The 21,856-nt window shown below is 39.4% G+C and overlaps 1 protein-coding gene and 3 long non-coding RNA genes across 7 annotated transcripts in view; 2 read left to right on the top strand and 2 right to left on the bottom strand.

Moving 5' to 3' along the window:
- The window catches only part of LOC135338449 (uncharacterized), an 86,590-nt gene extending 65,534 nt beyond the window's left edge, over window positions 1-21,056 (top strand). For 2 of the 4 annotated variants that reach the window (XM_064534584.1, XM_064534582.1), the window contains exons 5-12: window positions 6,587-6,658; window positions 6,774-6,860; window positions 7,419-7,523; window positions 8,035-8,139; window positions 17,435-19,650; window positions 19,813-19,894; window positions 20,253-20,594; window positions 20,745-21,056. In XM_064534584.1, the coding sequence (XP_064390654.1) occupies window positions 6,587-6,658; window positions 6,774-6,860; window positions 7,419-7,523; window positions 8,035-8,139; window positions 17,435-19,650; window positions 19,813-19,894; window positions 20,253-20,594; window positions 20,745-20,746 (3,011 nt within the window). In that variant the 3' untranslated portion in view covers window positions 20,747-21,056. The remainder of the gene's footprint in view (window positions 1-6,586; window positions 6,659-6,773; window positions 6,861-7,418; window positions 7,524-8,034; window positions 8,140-17,434; window positions 19,651-19,812; window positions 19,895-20,252; window positions 20,595-20,744) is intronic. The other 2 variants (XM_064534585.1, XM_064534586.1) reach the window with 2 other exon arrangements.
- The window catches only part of LOC135338597 (uncharacterized), a 119,531-nt gene that overhangs the window by 45,730 nt on the left and 51,945 nt on the right, over window positions 1-21,856 (bottom strand). The window lies entirely within an intron of this gene.
- Window positions 1,578-6,446, top strand: LOC135338667 (uncharacterized). Its single transcript, XR_010395713.1, has 2 exons — window positions 1,578-3,654; window positions 3,769-6,446. It is a non-coding gene; the product is annotated as an uncharacterized LOC135338667 (long non-coding RNA).
- Window positions 11,655-13,079, bottom strand: LOC135338600 (uncharacterized). Its single transcript, XR_010395635.1, has 2 exons — window positions 12,580-13,079; window positions 11,655-12,141 (listed from the first exon to the last, which is right to left on the bottom strand). It is a non-coding gene; the product is annotated as an uncharacterized LOC135338600 (long non-coding RNA).

Raw genomic sequence — 21,856 nt, 5'->3', positions numbered from 1 at the left:
TGTAATACTAAAGGTGTACGTAGAGGCATTTTACTCCCGTAAAAGTTACAGTAATGTAGCTCCGTGTCATGTTCTCAATTTACAGCTAGCTAGCTATGGCATGCAACGCGTTGTCTTGTTTGAAGCAAGATGGCCTCACTCTCATGGCAGAACAGGCCCAGGCTCTCAAGCTACTGTTTGAGGGAAGGGACGTGTTTATCTGGTTCCCAACGGGGTATGGCAAGTCTCTCTGCTATATCAGTTGCTACCCTTTTTAATGGACTACAAGCTAGGTAGGACCAAGGCTCCTCCTGTTGACAAAAGTGTTGTTCTTGTCTCCCCTTGTATCTCTCATCATGAGACTCATGATTGACCAGGTCAGGAGTCTAAACAATAGAGGTGTTTCTGCTGCCATCCTCAGTTGCAATAAAGGAATCGACAAAGATTTGGTTGCCACTGCCAAAGAAGTGTCTTCTGGGAAGTATTTCCTGCTGTATACTGCCCCAGAGGCTGTTGTTGAAGACCACTGTTGGAGGATTCATTTTTTGTTGTAACACAGAGTCAATTTATTTTGTTTTATGTATTAAAAAACCACGCCCAGATCACACCCAAATACAATCAATACCAGGCCTAGCCTCCTTCACAAGGCCTAATTATTAGGCCTGCTACTGACTGCTTGCGCATGCGCAAAATTATTGGATAATATTCCCGTAATGTTTTCCATTAAACTGAATTTTTACCCGAATTATATCCTGAATAACATAATTACTATAGACGAAGAATACTCTTCATATTAAAAGTCAGACACAGAGCTATATAGCTAGCTAGCTAGAGACAGAGCTGTATTAGTTACAGCAGCAATTTCTTTTTGATAGAGTCAACTTTCACCAAGGTTAGTGTCAGATGGGCGTGGCCTATCCATATAGGCTGTTGTCAGCCTTCCCCTCCGTTCAGAGGATTGTTATCCACACTGTTGCAGGCTGTGAGTCTTTTGTTCACATAGTAGGCTAAGGGTAGCTATTAGAATGCTATCACACGGGCTAGAAACCTTCTTCTATCCACTTTCTTCAATCCACTTCCGTTTGTTGTGACGTCATTGTTTTACTGAGCATATACAGTGCTATCCGGAGTCCCCAGTTTCTGGGGATCATGTGGCGCATGCGCAAACAGTCGATACCAGGCCCTCTCTTCGAGGAAGAGCGGCCTGGGATCGAGGCTATACCAGGCCTAGTAGGCGACCTAGCGTTCAATTGGAGACGGATCGGCCTGGGATCGAGGCTACTAGACCTTATGACGTCATGTGCAATGAATAACATTAATAAACATTATGAATCTCATTAACACTACATCATCTACATCATCTACAGTGCAACAACCAAAGAGAGTAGATTTTTTTTTTTGGTACACATTTTTTACATTTTGTGGCATATCTTCTAAAGTAAAAGTGATATGATCTATTTGAGTGCAGGTACTTAAAGTTCAACTATTGGCGCTTCCATTGGACCACCACCTGTTACATCACATGACATCATCAGTATAAAATGGCTGTCTGAAGATGTGTACTTCCGAAAATATGTTAGTAGCTTATTAATTTTGTTTGAGTTAAGATCTGAAATTTGTTGTGCATGTACCTGAGTATATTGCTCATCTTTTGAGCTTCAACGGAAGTCTGGGCTACTAGTAAGTTCTGAGAAATACTGCATTTTGTTGTTTTTTGGTGGCAAATATGTTAGGAATACAACTTTCGATTTTATATTAGTTAAGGTCTGATTTTTGAGCAGCATGTACTACAATAGTGTACTTTTCATCTGTACTAACTTACAGGAGTTAGGCTAGCCTCTTCTTTGCTAGAGCGGCCCATCTTGTCAAAAACAGTGCTTTTTATGACTTTTGGGGCGATTTGGCTACGTATAAGGCTAAATTGACACGCCCCTGTGACATAGAATGACCAACACCAACTGTGTATTTACAGGTAGACATCACATGACCTTTGGATGTAGCAAATAACAAGATGATTTGTGACGTCACAAATCAATGAATATCATTGTATACGTCAGCAAAAGTAGCAAAACGGAGCAAAATCACCATTTTTGACAAGAAGGGCCGCTCTAGCAAAGAAGAGACTTGTTTAGCTCCTGTAAGTTAGTGCAAATGAATTTTACACTATTGTAGTACATCCTTCTCAAAAATCAGACCTTAACTAGCATAAAATTGAAAGTTGTATTCCTAACATAATTATTTGCCACCAAAAAACAACAAAATGCAGTATTTCTCAGAACTTACTAGTAGCCCAGACTTCTGTTGAAGCTCAAAAGATGAGCAATATACTCAGGTACATACACAACAAATTTCAGATCTTAACTTAAACAAAATTAATAAGCTACTTCTATTTCTAACATATTTTTGGAGGTACACATCTTCAGACAGCCATTTCATAGTGATGATGTCATATGATGTAACAGGTGGTGGTCCAATGGAAGCGCCAATAGTTGAACTTTCAGTACCTGCACTCAAATAGATCATATCACTTTTACTTCAGAAGATATGCCACAAAATGTGAAAAAAAATTAAAATAAAAAAATCTACTCTCTTTGGTTGTTGCACTGTACATAAAATGTAGGCAATGAATAAATCTTATCAGTGCCTGTGACCCAGGCCTTAAGGTTACGGTATACTAATTGCTCATGAATAATTCATAAGATATTTATTTTCTTTATTTCTCATCACTACATTATTTTTGTAACTAGCAATGATTATCAATGAAAAGAGAACATGAAACAATGCTAGCTATTATTGTAGCTAAAAGTATCTATGTCTTATAATCCAATGAAGTGGTCTGAGGTCAGCTGGAAAAAACTGAAAATTTTAGCGTCAAGTTTTATTGACTGCATAGCTTCCAGGTTGTCTTTCTGACCAGTATTCGATGCCTAAAGACTTACTGGAGGGCGACTCGAAGAGATCTTGTTCATAGAGACCTTACAGCAAAAAATATATCCTTGTTACTACTCTACAGTCGCCATATTAGCCTACAAAAACAGCTGGAAATGGCCGTAACTTTGTTTCAACTTACTCTCTTGGGAAAAACTCTTCGAGTCGCCCTGCCCCTTTATTCGTATAATAAGAAACAGCAGACTATACGGTAAGGAGGGGTTTCCTGATGCTTAGAATTGACGCCAAGTGACCATTGCCAGATGAGAGCCATTTTACTAGTGTACTGCATTGAACACCCACGCAAATTTGAGCGGGGTGGAACAGTGTACCGTAACCTTAACCCTTTCCCCGTTGAAGCCGTCATATGACGGCCACTCTAGTGGTCATTTTCAAAAATTCGTTGTGACCACTGTGTTGGAGCTATGCACACACTGTAGGTACCAGCACATGCGCATTGAGCTGCTCTTTCACATGGTATCTTTAATATGCTGCCTCGAGGTACGCTTTGTACAGTAATGTCGAAAGAAAAGTAACCGTTTGATAATGTTTCAAGATCTTCGTAGTACAATCTCAGTGAGGTTCTAAAGTAGCTAGACAGTGAGAATATCGATGCTTATGGCCTTGTTGAGTGAGAGGACTGTGACTGGGATCATAGCTAGATAAAAAGCTACCTCAAGCTAGAAAATAATAGAGCCTGAAGGCCTGAGGAAGAAGCTCTTGCGATGGAACAACTTCTTGGATCTGGTAAGTCTAGAGTAGCATATGTAGTCTTGATAGCTTCAGTATAACTGTATTTAGGCTAGTTAGTACAGCAGTGGACATCATGAGCCACCATTGAACTTGTAAACCTGTGTGTAGGTGAAGAAAACATTTCCCGGGAAAAGGGCGTCTGCTGATACAACCTCGCAGAGAACTTTCTGCAGATCCTGATTGAACCATGTCACCGTGAGAACATTGAGAACACTTATTTAGTGTCTTTAGCCACTCTATGCCCTCATACAATATTATTTGTGTACATAGTTGTGAACAATTGCTAATTAGTGGGGGTGGTCAGTTGCTAGGTAACGAAGATGGTGTCAAGATACCTCTGGGGTCTGCGCTACCTGTAGGAAATAGTTACAAGTCATTTCAATGTATGGTTCATGACATACAAATTTTTAAAGAAAATTGTTATTTATTCTGTATTTTCTTGTTTTAATTAAAACGGGGAAAGGATTAACTGCACAGAGTGTGCATGCTGTTATACCTTGTCTGATCATGCTGAGAGAATGTGAGACATGAATGAGGTCCTTTTATTCCAAGTTCCTGGTCAATATGAATGTTTTTGTAATACGAATTTAAATGGTGTAAATGATTTGTAAAACTGAACTGTAACATAATACTATGATAATAATATTATTATAGATCCAGTTAGCAGGGGCGTAGGCAAGGGAGGTGCTTGAGCACCCCTCCTGCCTCACTCTACTACATATATATTATAGCTTACTTGAAGATCCAGTTGAGCTCAGCACTCCATGCATGTTATAGCTGCATACTGAACTAGCTATTCACCTAAGAGAGTATAGTTTTTAGTTAGTAGCTTGACTCGCGTTATGAAAGATAATTTTTTGCATGCATGCTGGTTTTGCAAACTGCATGGAAGGTCACATAGGGTTCAGCTATTCACTTCCTGCATGCGGCATGCATGGGTGGAGCTCAATATAAGTTCAGCTATACAGTGCCTTTAGTCTATAGAGTAAATAAATGCAATTTGGTACGTGTTAGTACATAAATTGAGATTATAAACGTATTGAGTAATTATTGTGGTATCATAATCATGCCTCAAGCGAGGTATATACGGTAGTGTGTTTGTGTGTCTGTGTGTGTGTGTATATAGACCGCTACAGCTGCTCAAGGATGAATGAAGTGCAAGTAAGAGTTTCTATAGGCTTCTAGTCATGTTTACTTGTTCGTGGATTTGCAAAATAATGCTTCGTTCTCGAGTTATGCCTAGTTTTGCTTACTTGGAATGCCATTGCAGCCTTTTCAGAAGAGTCCGTAGCAAAACTTGTTCACCGAGTGTTACTACTCTACTTAGTAGTTAGTTCTGCACTAGAATGCTAGCTATTGGTAGCTGCAAGAGTGAGCAGAGAGCTGCAAGGCTCTGCTGACTTGCAGCCAGACTTGAACTTTTGGCATCGATCATGGTTGATCATTACCCACTATTTGGTTGATTGCATGCAACAAAATTAAAGATGTTCATCATTATAATATATAATTATACTTATAATCAATGTGTGTATAAAAACTAGCTTTATGTTATGTAGCTTTGGCACCTCCACTGAGGCATCAGCACCTGCGGTGCTTTCATTATTATAGTGTTTTGTGGCATACCAGAAAAAGAGATAAACACAGACACACACACAAACATACTACTGTATACCTTGCTGCACACATAATTATACACACCTGAGGGATAATTATAGCGTAGTATTCGTTGTACTGAGTTATTATTCCCTGTGTGTGTGTGTGTGTGTATAGAGTGCTGTTATAATACAGCTGCTCAAGGATCAATGAGCTTCTATTATTATTATAATTATAGGTACGTATAATGGATGTACCTTTAAGTTACGTAGTTTCGTAGAATTAACACTTACTTGATTATAAACGTATTAATAGTTATTTTTAGCACTACAGGTTTTTTGTACTCGAATTGAAGTGCTTTCCCATAATTATTATGCGAAGAATTGTCAGTTTATCATGAGCTATATAGCTAGCTTATGGTTGTAGCTATAATTATATGTATATCAAGGAAGTATTGACTGCTGAAGGTGGGAGAGGGCATGCAACTCAGCATCTAGCAGCTAACGGCTTCTGCATGGGGAGGCACATTCGAAAGAACATGCATACTATTATACTCTGCTACCCCGTCGAACCCATCTGTCCTCTGTGCGTGTACAGAAAACACGAACGCATCAAGAATTCAGAATCGAACACACTATAACATGATAATAGCTATAGCATTTACATTTTCTCTTTTACATTAATTTTTTCTCTCGATCTGCATACAACGTTTTGTCTTTCTAGCTTAGTCTGCATGTACCACTTCGACTTATATTGAATTTCGGTGCATGCATGATATCGAGTTGTATGCCCTCTTTTCTGTATACGCCCTTGTTTATTATTTAACCAAGGGTGCCCTTGGAGAGAGTCCTTCCAGATATGCACATTCGTTACAAACATGTCAAAATTAATGAAACGTATCTTTTGAAATTTCATAGAATTTCTGTCATTTTAACACTAAAATACGATGATGCATCTCATAAAACATAAGCTAGTGTTTTTGCTGTGTCTATCTGGAAGGACTCTCTGTAATTGTATGCTGTTACCTTGTCTGCATGATGACGTTGAGAGAATGTGAGACATGTTATATAGATCAGGCTAACCCCCCCAAAAAAGCTATAGCTAAAAGTTACTTGACAACATAAAGCGATGAAGCCATAATTATCACATAGCTTCTGGAGCCAATACATATTTACCGCTGTATTGAAATAGTCCACTCAACAGTCCACCCAATAATTATAACTCTTAACTTACAGTGTGTTGTATAAACACATGCATGGTGCTGAACATGTTATTGTGAACCTGTACATAATTATTAGCTATAGTCACAGTGCAATTGTTGTTCTCACCTCAGATTCTGCACAAGTAGTTGGTATCCTAGAGCTGACACTGAACGATGAAGGTGATGTAACCACCAAAGTTGACGGTGAGATTCATTATTAGGTGTACACTGAGTTGAGTGCATGGAGGTCATTAATTTTACTGACTATAGATTATAATTATAGCAAAAGATGCTCCTTTTGATATTTTTTTTTCTCCAGAGAACAATCGACTTCTCTTGGCTTGCAAGTTTAGGTACGCAACAATTGTTCGATATCTGATCAATGAGTGCAATGTGGATATTAATGGTGCGTGAGTATCTTTGTACACTGATTGTTAATGACCTTTCTACCTCCCCATTAAGTGTGTACGTCTCAACAATATTAATGATCAAAATAATGTTAGGCCCTCCATAACTCATTGTGTATGTCTTGGGTACACCACTTACTGTGAGTATATTTGGGTAAGTGGAGTATGGGACAGGGAAGCTATAGGTGTTCAATAAGAAGGCTTGGTTACATTAGCTGATTATTTATTGCTCCATTATGTGCATGCCCCAGTAGCGTATATATCTAGCAATAGGCTCAAGGTACGTGCTCAAGCATCCCCCGAAGCTAAAAATCATTACTGTAACTTACTGTTTATCTGAAGAGCTCTCATTAACGGTGAGCAGCACTAGCTATTCAGATTGAAAGCTATAGAGCATAGCCGTTAATCTGGAAATTTCATGTATTCGAATGGGGTCTAGTCTGGCATTAGGGAGGTTCTACTGTAGTAAATAGATTTCGTTTGTACATATCTATTCCATTATCACTGTACTTTCATTAAATATCACGTACACTCTGACCTCTGACTCACCACTATAGGAGCTGTGACCAGTGATGGACTAACTCCACTGGGAGTGGCAGTCAGAGAGGGGCACCTGGACACTATCAAGTGCCTCATCATGGAGCACAACGTGGCTGTCAATGGTAAGTTAGTATACAGTTAGCTGATACAGCATGTGCAGTACATGTCAGGGGATTTGGCACATCTATGATTAGCAACCAGTAAGTTGTGGATGCTTTAATACTATTTTGGACACAATCTTTTGTACATTTTCTATTGCAAGTGTACAACGCAGATACTATATACACCCAAGGCATCGATCGTATGCTAACCCAACGTTGAAACTCTTTTTTCCCCAGTAGCGTATCTACCAATAGGCTCTGGGTACGTGCTCAAGCACCCCCCCGAAGCTAAAAATCATTACTGTTTATCTGAAGAGCTCTCATTAACAGTGAGCATCACTAGCTATTCAGATTGAAAGCTATAGAGCATAGCCGTTATATTCGAATGGGTTCTAGTCTGGCTCTATTCGGATTAGCGAGGTTCTACTGTAGTAACTAGATTTCGTTTGTACGTATCTATTCCATTATCACTATACTATCAGGTATTGTCACGTACACTTCCACAACTCTGACCTCTGACTCACCACTATAGGCGCTGTGACCAGTGATGGACTAACTCCACTGGGAGTGGCAGTCAGAGAGGGGCACCTAGACACTATCAAGTACCTCATCATGGAGCACAACGTGGCTGTCAATGGTAAGTTAGTTTATAGCTGATACAGCATGTGCAGTACATGTCCGGGGATTTGACACATACATGATTAGCAACCAGCAAGTTGCCGATGCTTTATTATTTTGGACACAATCTTTTAAATTTCCTGTTGCAAGTGTACAACCCAGATAATATAATTATACCCGAGGCATCGATCGTACGCTAACCCAACATTGAAGCTCTTTATGACTTCATCTTTGTGTATGCGGGTATCTTTCACAGAACGACCGTTAGAAAGGTTTTCATGGATTTAATTTACGCGGAATAGCAGGCTTGTTGCAGCATGCATGTGATATTAAATTTCTGGGTAAATGTTTGTAGTACATGCTGAATGAGCGAAAACCGCGAACATTTTTATACCCTTGAAATATACCCGCCGTACCTGGCAGTTAATTAGCGTGTTGTGTGGATATAAAAATATTATCTTAGTGTGTGATGGATGTGTGACTATAGTATGCCATGCTCTTTAAACAGCAAAAACACTAATAATGTTATAATTATATAATTATGAGATGAATCATCGTATTTTAGTTTGAATGACAGAAATGTATGTCATTTCTACATGAAATTTCAAAATATGCATGTGTTTCATTTAACATGTTTTATGTTACTGTATATAACGAATGTATTTTTACTGTGTATGGCTCTTCTTGTAGCTCCATGGTGAAGGTGATCATCACTTTAGATATAATATACAGACTGGCGTCAGTGTTCTTCTGAGATCATAATTATACCACATTAACCGCCATTGACTCGATATTGAGCTGCACACGTTTGCTAAAATCGTTGCATGATTGTAGTAAAGCGTAATTTTTGCCCGTCTTTTACGCCCCCATGCACCGAACGTGTGTATGGGGAGGATCTTAATGGGGGAGTGAAAGCCTCATTTAACTTGGATTGGATGTGCCGTGCCCCTCACCTTAGTTCGGCACTTCGAGGCCGCCGAAAACATCAAAAATCCTCTGTACATTCCAGCCATTATGTGTCAAGGGTTTCACTGGGGTACTGGGTGTAGGTTAACAATGGGACCAAAATTGAGGTCAGTATAGATGAGAGCTTGTTGCAGAAATCATTCAAGTACCAGATATCGCCACATTTGCCAATGGATAAACGGTTGTAATAAAATAATATGACAATGCCGCACTATTATTATACCAGGAGTATACAGTAAGCAACTATATTATATTAATCGAACTAAAAAATACTAGGATATAATTATTGCCAGGAAAAGCACGAAAAAGCGAAGAAACAAAGAAATTCGGTGAGTGCATAACTCTAATCCATTACAACGTCATTCACATGTACAAAATTAATGTTTACGCTATTACATACATTTTAGAATGTTTTTGTGACACTGATAATGACCATGTTGACCTAAATACAGAGTTTAGCACAGGCATGCATACATGCATGTGACATGGAAGTGATGATGTGACTGGTGGATGCATGGAAGCTTGGAACACTGTCTAATAATAATTTTTATTTATTGTTAATTGTGCTAATGTAATATCAACACTGACTGTACATGTTGTAACGTTATAACAGATTCGAGTTATAATTATATGCACTCGCCGAATTTCTTGTTTGTACGCTTTTTCGTGCTTTTCCTGGCAATCCTATATAGCAACGTTACACATTGCAAATGTTTTTTTAGTTCGAATCCCTTTCTTTTTTCAGTATACAGAGCATCATACTCTTCAATAATGAAAGTGAAAGGAACTATGTGACAGCCATGTTTATACTGTAGATGTAGTTTGAAGTGAATGCAACATCATCCCGGAGGCCTATTATAGTACATCTATGCTAGTCAGTGCATACGTCTAGCATAAATAGCATACCTGAGGTGAGAGAATGAAAAGTTGAGCTGAAGAAAAGGAGGTTTGTGTTACAGCCATGCCCATCTCATAAGTTGCCATGCATGTGCGTTGCTGTGGCAGTCATGTAAAGATTGCAGAATTGCATAGGTTGGAGCCTGAGAGGTTATCTGCCTCTTGGAAGCAAACACAATTCTGAGAAAAACACCCATGCATGGTCCATGCAGGTTGTAGTCGACTATAACTATAGACGCGGTATCCAGAATCTTCTGAACATGTTTGTACAAGGAAGAAATGTTTTTCAAGAATGTTACTTACTTACTTACTTAGTCAGTCAGACGAAAAGCCGTGAAATATGAAAATAGTGCAAATAATATAAAATAATAGTAATTGCGTGAGAATATTCATAGACTAAAAAGCTAACTAAGCTATCTGCCCAGTCAGTTTCTTGATGTGGCCTTTCCCTGCAGAAATAGAGCATGCAGTCTATACACACGAGTCAAAATGTGTGCAAACACACACAATTGCACTGTCAATCCTATGTACAACCTACTGGTTGTACTAATACCATTATGAATACGCTCTACGTCACTGGGTTAATACATGCCTTGTAATGTATGGGTAGGCAGGTAGGCAAGCTGTAATTATACGTTTTACCACATGCATGTGCTTGCGCAATACATGTAATTTTTGGGCGTTTATAATAATACCCAGAGTATGAGAGAGTCAGACAATAGATTGAAGAGAGAGGGAGTGGTTTAGAGCATAATTATAGCCATGCAGGATTTTTGGAAGAGGGGGCAAAACTTAGCCACGCATATGACCGGAAGCTGTGCCTCTTAATGATGACGTCATAATTAACTTATTCTAGTCCTGTACCGACTAGCCCATCACAAAGGCATTCAGCAATTGATAGCAGAGATTTGGCCATGCATATACCATGTTGAAAACCAGACAAGGACGTTTCTTCTGACAAGAGCTGGAGAGCCTGGGCCTGTTTTGTAATGAGGGTGAGGCCTTCTTGCTTCAGCAAGACAATGCATATTATGTTCATCTAAACTTACCGTAGCTAGCTATAGTTAGATTAGTAAAACCAGTAGGTTTTACATAGGATTGGCAGTGGGTTTGCCCGTGTTTAGCAATATTTCAATTATTTTGACTCTGTTTAAACTGTTCTATCTCTGCAGGGAAAGGCCACATCAAGGAACTGGCTAGACAGATAGTTTATTTAGCCTTTTCTCCCTTTGTATCTCTCATTTCATAATCCATGAACATTTTAATGAATGAATATTGTCATTTTAAAAAGTGCACTATTTCCACATTTCACTGCACTTTGTCTGACTGACCATAGATGTAGGAGAGAGGGATTGGAAACGGAAGTGGGCCTCGGAAAACATCCGCGCCTCGCTTTCTTGTCTTCTTTTCTTGCCTCAAATGAGGAAAACTCATTGTAAGCGGTGAAAGAAGAGGGAAAGAGACTCAATCAACAGTGCATTGGTACATGGTAATAGTAAGGAGAATGTGCAGAGCTATATAGTGGTATTGGATACTTGTTTCACAGTAGATATAAAATCATCAGAGGATGCTTAGTTCCCTGAAATTGTGAATGTATTTGTGACTGTCAGAGGCTTCTCTTTTGCTGCCAACTTAAACTTAAATGAAAAAGAAAACCATCAAGAAGTCCACTAGTTTGAGGCAATAACCATGATCATTCACACGACAAGATACATAATACACCATGTAACTTTCTTAATTGTTTTCACTTTTGATGAATCAGTTGTACGAAGTTTCTATATATACTAGGCTGGTGAGCGTACATTTCAATTTCCAATTCATTAAGTATAATTACATACAGTTGGAGACAGCAAAACACTCCACAGCACTGCCAGTTGCTTTCTAAGTGTAAAACGAGTGGGATCAAACCGAACATTAACAACTTACACGATAAAAATGATTATTACAGCTATAATTATGATTAGTTTAGCACTCTATCAGACAGTCTTAGATGGAGAGAAGCTGGTGAGGTATACAAGAGTGTATATATAGCCGGAACAGCCAATAACATTTACGAGGGCGGTGACGTGTAGGGGTGTAGAGAGGAGGAGTATTTTTCGGTATTCTTCTGTCTTCTTTTCTTCAGCGTACTCAGTACGTTTTGGCTTGCGAGGTATTGCTATATAAAATATAGATGAAACAGCATTTGTAGTAGTTAAATATCTCGGGCCTACAGGCCCTTCACCACAATCTACTACCGGGCCAATAACAATTGTGAGGTAAAAATAGGTGACTACACATTCATGCACACAAAAGCTATACATCCACCTGATCCAAAACTAATGCTCTTGGGGTGATCACCAATCATAAGGAAATGTATACCTAAAATTAAAATTTCTGTAACGCTTAGCATATTCCCAAAAAAGGGATCTTTAGTGGTGCTCTTTAATTCAACTTTTTTCTAGCACTAAATTCTACCAGCTGATGTATGACTAATTTTCTTTGGCTTGGGGTGATACCACATGATTTACCAACAAGCATATTGAAGTATACGACCTAAACATTAATCATTTCAGAGAAAAAGGGATAAATGTGTACAATACAAGATTAAACTTACCTAAATTCAATGAAGAAGATAGTTGCAACGGTAAATAGAGCTTGAATAATGGTTATTCACTATCTATATAAAGCACAGTTGCACTGGATACTGGAAAACTTGACAGAATACTAGTGACAACTCATAAAATCCTAGATTTGCAATAATCTCAGTTACCCGTGAGGTTACTGGGGAATAAATTAGCCCTCATTAAGCGAGGCGAGGATGTTTATCGAGGTCATATGTGAAGTACATTGAAATCTACTTCCGTTTCCAATCCCTTTCTCCTACATCTATGGACTGACTAAGTAAGTGAGTAAGTAAGTAAGTAAGTTTCTTGCCCAGCATTTGCTCCAAGTACAGCCATCTCCAGGACATTCTGCACAGGGTTTCCAAACCACTACAACCTGGATTACAAAGCGCTTCTTCAGATTTGCGATTGCTTCCACGAGGCAGATGACCTCTCAGTCTCTATTTCTCTTACCTAGACAATTCCGCCATCTTTAATGACTCACAGCAATTGCTTTGTGGCCAATTAATAAATAGATAGGCGTGGCTAATAAACCGTGCGCCTAACTTGAATCAGTGCAGCAGTGCTTTTCCAGAGCCTGAGATGTTGCGGCTTTTAATCACACTGTTCAGCTCTAGCTCCCTTTCTCTGACAGGCATGCTATATGCACTGGCTAGATATCATGCTCTTAAAATGGCTGTCATTTAATACTGATACAAATTCAACATATCAAGCAATAATTATTATAATTATTAGTCCAGAGATATTCGAGAAAATATCTGATTAGTCCTGTCTTCTCTTCTCTTGAACTTCTGTACTGCCTCTTGACGTTCCACTTATGCATGTCATGATACGTAAACTGTACTGAAAAAGAAAGGGAATCCGACTAGAAAAACATTTGCAATGTGAAAAATTGCTAGGATTGGCCAGGGGAACCACAAAAAAGCGTGGAAACAAGAAATCAGACGAGAGCATAACTCCAATCCGTTACAACGTCATGAACATGTACAATACATAGTATATTAAATAATAGACTGTGTTCCAGATCCACCACATCATTCCATGCAGGTCACCAGTACGGTCCGTGCATGCATGTTATACTACGCATGGATGGACTGTGTGTATACCTGTGCTCAACACTGCATGTATAATATGAACATCAATTCATCACAAATCATCATGATTATGTGCCCGCACATTCCAAAATGGATAAATATATAGGGATTGGTCATCACTCCACCAGTAAAAATTGCGTGGCATATTGGCTGGGAAAACATGGGAAAACTACCAGTACATGTGATTGACGTTGTAACGGATTGGAGTTATGCTCTTGTCTGATTTCTTGTTTCCACGCTTTTTTTGTGGTAGCAATTTTTCACATTGCAAATGTTTTTCTAGTCGGATATAATCTATGACTAGATATTAGTACTGGAGAGCATAATACATGCACAGAGTTAAATTACGGTATTAAACTTACGCAGGAAAATATGACAGGAAACAAAATGTGAAGAATCTCTACTTTTGTTTCCGGTTCTGCCACGCCGAGATACACTCATCACCAGGCCGTATAATTATGGGACCGAGGTTAGCTACCGTATAGCGGGTATATTTCGAGGGTATAAATTTTCGCGGATGGACCATTACAAAGGATTTCGCGGATTTTATTTTCGTGATGTCTGAGTTCCAGCCTTTTGGCGCATGCGCACATCAACATGCAGCTGTACCTCCACACCGTTAGCCTCGAATCCAGGCCTAGCCTATAACGGTGAGGCACCTCTTATTGTCGATAGGTGTGGTCAATAATACTGAACACGCCTACTATTCAATAAAGATATAAATTTTCGTGGGTATAAATTTTCGCGGTAGAGGCTCAATCCGCGAAAACCGCGAACATTTTATACCCTCGAAATATACCCGCTATACGGTAGCTAACAGCAACAAGATTCGCAAGAAAAGGGGGTGCTGCCTGATAATCAGTTACACTAACCTGAGCTGAGTATAGTAGAGATCCGGAGGGCCAATGCCAAATGCATGCACCCCCTGGCTACGCTATACAAAGTAACATTTGTCGTATATACAAATTTCTATTAAAATGTCACTAAAATACGCTCATAATTATAACATAAGTGTGCACTGACTTCACGTGATGCTTCTACATTGAATTCTACATACATTTTTTCGGCTCTGTGTTTCGCTCCTAAAACTCTCATGAAAACCTGGGGAATTAATTGCCTCAAAGCTCCCCCGGGGGAGCCCAACCCTTATTCGTTGCAGACAAGCATAATTATATAAATCTACATGGGCCATAATCAGGTAGCAAGATTATTCTCGCTTCCCGCTCGGCAATAATTGTAGTGTAATTGCACTGTGTGCATGCTTGTATACAGTAGATCTAGCCGTCAAATAAAAGTTTCCATTCCGTACCGTAAAAACGTTCGCGTAGAAACGGAACAGAACTGCTCATTAAAAAGTTAAACGGTACGAATCTACCCCCTTAATAACAATCACACTTGTAGCTGCTTGATATCGGACGATGGCTAACTATAGCTCAGTACAGTACAGTGTTCAAGAAATCAAGCTGGTGCATGACCTGTATTATTATTATGTTGAACAGAGATTCCTCATCCTCCACAGACAGCTATACAGAATCCCAAGAAGCAAGGTCAAGCGAGCTAGTTACTGACATTCAGTTGGAACATTTATGTACATTGTAGCTGTATGTATTATTCTTAACAATGATACATGACATTATAACGAAGTCTGCAAAAATGCAGGGCCATAGACAGCAGGGGGCACCCCCCTGCATTGCATTCTTGATATTCAAAAGTGACTGTGAAACATTGATCGGCACATGTACAAATTTAGAATGATGCAATGAAATCTAAGTGTGGGCAGGGCTATCTGATGCGCATGCTGACTGCTGAGAAACAGTGAAAACCATTTTTTTACATGAAGTTCAGAGCTCCACTACGCCTGAGAAGAAGTAGAAGCTACCTTTTTTGTAGCTTCATGAATATAGCCAAGTTGGTTCCACAGCAAGTTACAAGTTGCCATGCATGAAGAGCTATAATACTCAGAGGATAATAAATTATTATGAAATAACAGTTGACGCTTTTTTTTAGTACAAATGTTCAGCTGTTATTTTACCACCCCTGCAAACCTCAGCTATCTACGGCCCTGAAATGTATACACTGCATGCAGTAATGGATAGAATCGTAGATCTAGATTCCAGAGGGCCATGCAGTTGAATTGATTTGCTACTGCCAACTTTCTCATCTTCTTCCAGTCTTGCCGCGGCATATTGAAGTTCTGCTCAATGCCTCTGGACACACACTATTAAAGTTAGTATTATACACTTCTGAATCGATTGTAGAGCTATAGCAAACTATACGTAGTATTTATGGCTGTATACCTCAGAAAATTTCACCAGTTTTTCATGGTGTGTTTATGAATAATACACTACCATTCTGTTCGTAAAACGTGCAAAGCAAACGGAACGGAAACTTTTATTTGTTTGACTGGTACTTCATTTATATCAATCTACAGTGTTAATTATACCGTGCATAATTATAGTTCATATAATAATAGTCCATAGCCCTCTTGTGTCATCATGTTTTGCTCATAATAATAATAGTATTACATGCAGTTATTATTGTACATGTCACTTATATTATATTGTGGAAGCTTCCCAATACAACAGTGTTGAAAATATTTATGTACGCATAATTATGAAATGATAAGTGTAAATCAATGATGATCGTACGTTTGTCACAATTTATCAAAAAACTTATTAATAAAAGAGATCACTGACAGTAACAACGGCGTGCATGCATGCATGGCTCTATACCTGTTTACCAGAATAGCGGTCAATAATAATTAATATTTCCCACCTACTACACTTTTGCCATGTAGTCTAGTGCATGGGGTTTAACTGTCATAAATTGGCACCTCAGTGCTACAAGAGAAAATATGGCTCATAAATTGGCACCTCAAGCATATGCAGTAAAAATAAAGTAATGGTGTTTTCGATGAATGAAAATGTCTTGCATGAGAAACAAAATGTCATAAATGAAAACATAGAGACAGAGGGTGTAGTCTGTAGACTAGTTCATCAAAAATTATGCTGTGTACTTGCAGAAGGAGCTGCTTTAGAGACACTATGGGAGAGGACTCAGGCTGAGCCTTGCTCACTAGCACTAGTACTGCACGCACTGCACTAGGCCTGTTCAGCTTCTGTATTTAAATAAAAAGAAGCCGGTTTAGTAATAATATAGGAGTGGCTATTTTAAGCTTACCTTTGCTTGCCTACTAGACTGGCATAGCTGAAGAGAGCTGGTCTAGACACCGTCTAGAGCTAGCTGTGTTGTTTCTTCTGGCTGGTTGCTGCGCAGTAAGTGGAGGGAGGGGCTTACTAATTGAATAGAGAGGGGGAGTGGCTCTGTACCGTTCGCTTTGAGGGAGGGGCTGGCTGCTCATATTCTGTCCAGGCTGCGCAAGGATTTGAGTGTGGACAGCAGCCCTGGTGTGAACGAGCTATCTTTTCCTAGTTGTCTTCTTATTTGAATAGTGTTGCTATGTGGTAGTCATGCAGCTTAATGCATAGCAACCAGCCCGCCAATCAGATGGGACATATATCAATTAATGCACAGTGCCTCAGGGTTTATGACAGTGAACCACACCTCCCCCTCGGGCTTACGCCCTCGTAGTCGGGAGGTTTACTGTCATAAACCCCTCTACACTGTACATTAACTAATACTTATAGGAACATGTTTATTGATAACTGATCAGAGTTAGTCTGTCCTTGAAACTAATTAAGGGACACTAACTGTAAGTCAGGTACTCAGTGATTTGTTATTCCTGCCACAGATGGTGTACTATTGTTAGCATGCAAGGAATCGGACACGGAATTTGTTGAGTATCTTCTAAATGTCGCTGGCTGTGATCCCAATATCAAAGGTGACGATGGACAGACACCACTCTTTCATGCAGGGAACAAGGAAATCATTCTACTCTTGTTGCAACACGGAGCTACTGCCGAAAATGCGTATTCCCAGCATCGCAAAGCTCTTGGTAAAGTGTTTTCAAAGGATCCGCTGAAAAATCCAGTGAAGATACTTGTTATCGGTCACGGTGGAGAAGGAAAGAGCACTCTTATTGAAGCAATGGAACATGAGCCAACTGCATTCACATCTCTAGTCAACATCTTCGTCTCTCCTAAAGAAGTCGATGGAGTCAGCCAGAAAACAGCCGGAATCATCCCTCGATTATTCAAGAGCCGTGTGTTTGGAGATGTGTTGGTCTATGACTTTGCTGGTCAAGAGGTCTACTACAGCAGTCACGCTGCCATTATCAAGTCAGCAGTTGATGCATGTCGGCCCATTATTGTCCTAGTCCTAGGGCTCCATAAAGATGACACCTACACCACTCACTCTGTCTCCTATTGGTTGGGCATCATTGCCAACCAGTGTGCCAATATGGAGGGCAAAGCACCACTCATTGTAGTAGGTAGCCATGCTGATTGTTTAACTGACGAACGGAAGATTTCGAGGAAAGAAGAGATTGTTTTGGAAGCTGTATCGAGATATCCGACCCTGGATCTGCTGAAGTTCATTCCCATGGATAATCGCTACTCCAACTCTAGTGGCATGAAGATACTGCGAGCCACTGTCGGCCCTGCTTGCGCCCGCATTCGATCAACGTTGGCTGTTTCTTTAAATGCACACATGTTTCTGATTTACCTTGTTGGCAAGGATGAAATTGCGTTATCACTGGAGCAAGTTCAGCAGCAAATAAAAGTGGAATCCAGTCAAGCTCTCTCCAAGAAGCACAAAGAAGTTGTACCATTCATTCCGACAACCATTCCTCGTCTTGTTGAAATCTGTGTTCAGCTCAATGACAAAGGTCACACCCTCTTCCTACACAACACCAGCTCACCAGAGAAGAGCTTCATTGTCATCAAGAAAGAAGAGCTCCTGGGTAAAGTCAATGGCTCCATATTTGCTCCAGAAGATTTTGATCAGCACTGTCAACTCTCCACAAGCACTAGTACTGGTGTTGTTCCTTGCTCCAAGCTGGCTGCTCAATTCCCTAACTTGGATACTGACATGCTCATTGGATTTTTGATTAATCTCGAGTTTGCTGTTCCCATTGAAGACGCGGAAGTCCTCCGTCTTATTAATCAGCATCGAACAGACGCTGGTGAGTCCGTATCACCTGACGAGAAATATCTCTTCTGTCCCGCCCTCATCCGGTTAGAAGTTGACACAAAAGTGTTCATGCATCGCGATGACCTTGCTTATCATTTTGGTTGGGTTATGTCCTGCTCACACAAAGACCAGTTTCTGGACGCTCGATTTCTTCACGTTCTCCTGCTTCGAATATCTCTCTCCCTTGGGCTTGCTCCAATCATAGATTCTGACGTCCCTTTTCTACAACGCAAATGCTCGGTCTGGAAGACTGGTGTTTGCTGGGGCACTTTTGAAGGTATCGAAGTGTTGGTTGAGGTCATTGACAAGAAGAAAGTGGTTGTTTTGATTCAAGCTCACCATCTCTCACTGGATCTATTCCAGCTGCGCTCTACTGTGATGAAGAAAGTTGTTGACACCTCCACTGATATATGCTCTACTGTAGTCACTGAGGAGGCCCTCCTTCCTCCTTATAGTGTGACCTACCCTCTGGAAGATACACACGTTTTTGATCTCAAGTCTCTCGCTGAAAGCGTAATCAACCAAAAGATGTGTGTCGTATCTACTAACAATGTGCACACCACCCCATTGAGTAGTCTGCTCCAAGCTGAAGTATACGCTGATCTCGGTGAGAATATTCTACAGCTTCTGTTCAATCCAGCACACAAGGAACTGTCTGATCGATTCATCTCGGCCGTTGCAACTTGTTGGAACAAGAATCCTCGACTGGCTGATATCGTACGCACAGCTATTACTGAGAATGCCAGCGCTGCATTTCAAGAGTGCAATAATCTCGATGATGTTCTAAAAGTCTGGAACAACACTGGAAATTCCAGTGGTGAAGCACTGAGAAGAATTCTGGATCCACTTAGTGTGTTTGCTGGAAGAAACCCTCTCGTGAGTTGAAATGATTGCTATAGATCGCGTTTACGCAATTATATATAATTATCTCAATCTGTTCATAAAATACAATGTGGTTGAGGTATTGACTATTAATTTTTATATAATTATTATAATGATCCTACTGTTACTGGATTTGTTGATTTGGTCTCTCTATAGGAACTGGCTGGTGTTGCTGCTAAGGAGACTAGTGATGATCTACTACCATCACCCAGACCAACAGCAAACTGTCCAAGCACAGGTATACTGCCAGACTATAGGTGTGCATGTGTTTATGTTATAGATGTATCATAGTCGTCGAGCCGTCCATTATATCAAATAACCACCCACCTGCCTACTTTTGCCTGGTGTGTGTGTGGATTTTTCTCTTTGTAGTAATGTAGACCAGTATATACGTGGACTGAAGCTGCGCCCCAAGTACTTTTTACATATAATACATGCGTATGACATTGAATATAAAGTGAAAGATTGAGCCCATGTTGTTATTGTGAGATAATATATGTGATGGAGGGAAGTAATTAATCTCAGAGAGTGGAAATACAAACGTTAATTAACATGACATTTTATCGTGGAACTAAAATTAATTATCACACCTGTAGAACCACCCGCTAATCGAGTCACACTCCAAGATCTAGTGAGCAGATACAGTCTTACTGACGAACAGCTCAATAGTGAAATAGGGGACTCCGATATTCCCTACCTGGCCGAATATTTTGATGGTGTAAAGATATATTCGAGTGCAATGGGACTGACTCCTGCACAACAGGCCGATGTGAATAGGTTGTACTGTTATGAAGGAACACAAGTAGCCATGACTGAATGCTTGATTCTCTGGAAAAGACACGATCCTTTCGCAGCAACTCACAAAGCTCTACTGGAGTTGTTACTGGGACTGAGAAAAGACAAGATAGCTGATGATATCTGTCAGCACTTGACTCAATGTGAGTATAATCAAGATTAATTTTAGTGATGTCCAAACATGCATGCATTAGTGTCTTGTGTTGGGTACATGCTATAGACTGTACTAGTGTATGACAGTGTAGTATAATAATATTAAACTGATGCTGATTGTCTCCATATATATTGTACAGGAGGTATCACTGTCTGATGACATTGTCACGTGTGGAGAGGTGTACAGGAACACTTGCTCAAGGAACTCTCTGTAGAATGTTTGATACTTACAATTCATTTAGTTTGCAAATAGCTTCATAAAAATTAATTAATAATTATTATTGTTAGAATAATTATAGTATTTTTATTGTGTTTATTGTGTCTCATAGTTTCGAGTTTTTATACTTTCTATGCATACACTTGGTAATATAATAATATACTATTTTTGTAGTTCATTTGAATTTAACAATTGACATTATTAGCTAATTATAACAACATAATTTTTATAGTGATGGTTTTTATAATTAGCTATTGACAAAGAAATCAAAGTAATTATTAGATTGAGGTTGGAAAGCGCGCAAGTCAGACTCAACTATATAGTGTACTGAATGACAGTGCATGGAACCTCTATAATAAAGAAACCGCTCATGATAATTATAATTATACAGTATGGCTCAAGGATTCTTTAATGACCTCAGCTGGAACTAAGACTTTGGAACTGAATGTATATAGCTGGGCAATTATGCAATACCTCTCTATAGATAGACATCTATTACTGTAACAATAGATCTGTACTGTACACTACTATATACACTGTAAAAAATTATGTGTGGTTTTGACGCAGACTGCATGCGTATGCATGCATTGTTGATGTCTTTAATTTAAACACAGCACATTGTATAGCCTCGACTCGATCCCAGGTCGAGTTTTCGCTCTTACATAATGGTTAGGCAAACAACTAGGGATCGAGGCTACTCTTTTGTGTGCTCCAAAGATCCCATTAATTATTAATATCATCAGGGTGACATTCATTGACATATATTCATGCATGCTAAAGTAGAGTTCAAAGTACTATCAAATTCCTGTAGACTTGTAATTGTTGAATGTGACAGCAATGTGAAGGAACAATCATTAACAGCTGAGCAATTGACGATAGCCCAAAACCATGAGATATAATTATGTTCCGAATCGGAATGAAAAATAAAGTATAGGGAATAGTCCTCAAGTAATACAATTCTGTTATTATATATACCAGTTTCTATAACTATAATTATATAGGATCACCAAAGAATAACGTATACATATATAATTA

This window comes from Halichondria panicea, chromosome 7 (genome assembly GCF_963675165.1).
Source record: "Halichondria panicea chromosome 7, odHalPani1.1, whole genome shotgun sequence".
NCBI classification, from domain to species: Eukaryota; Metazoa; Porifera; class Demospongiae; order Suberitida; family Halichondriidae; genus Halichondria; species Halichondria panicea.
Note: the sequence above shows the minus strand (reverse complement) of the source record. Positions and strands in the feature narration are given on the sequence as shown.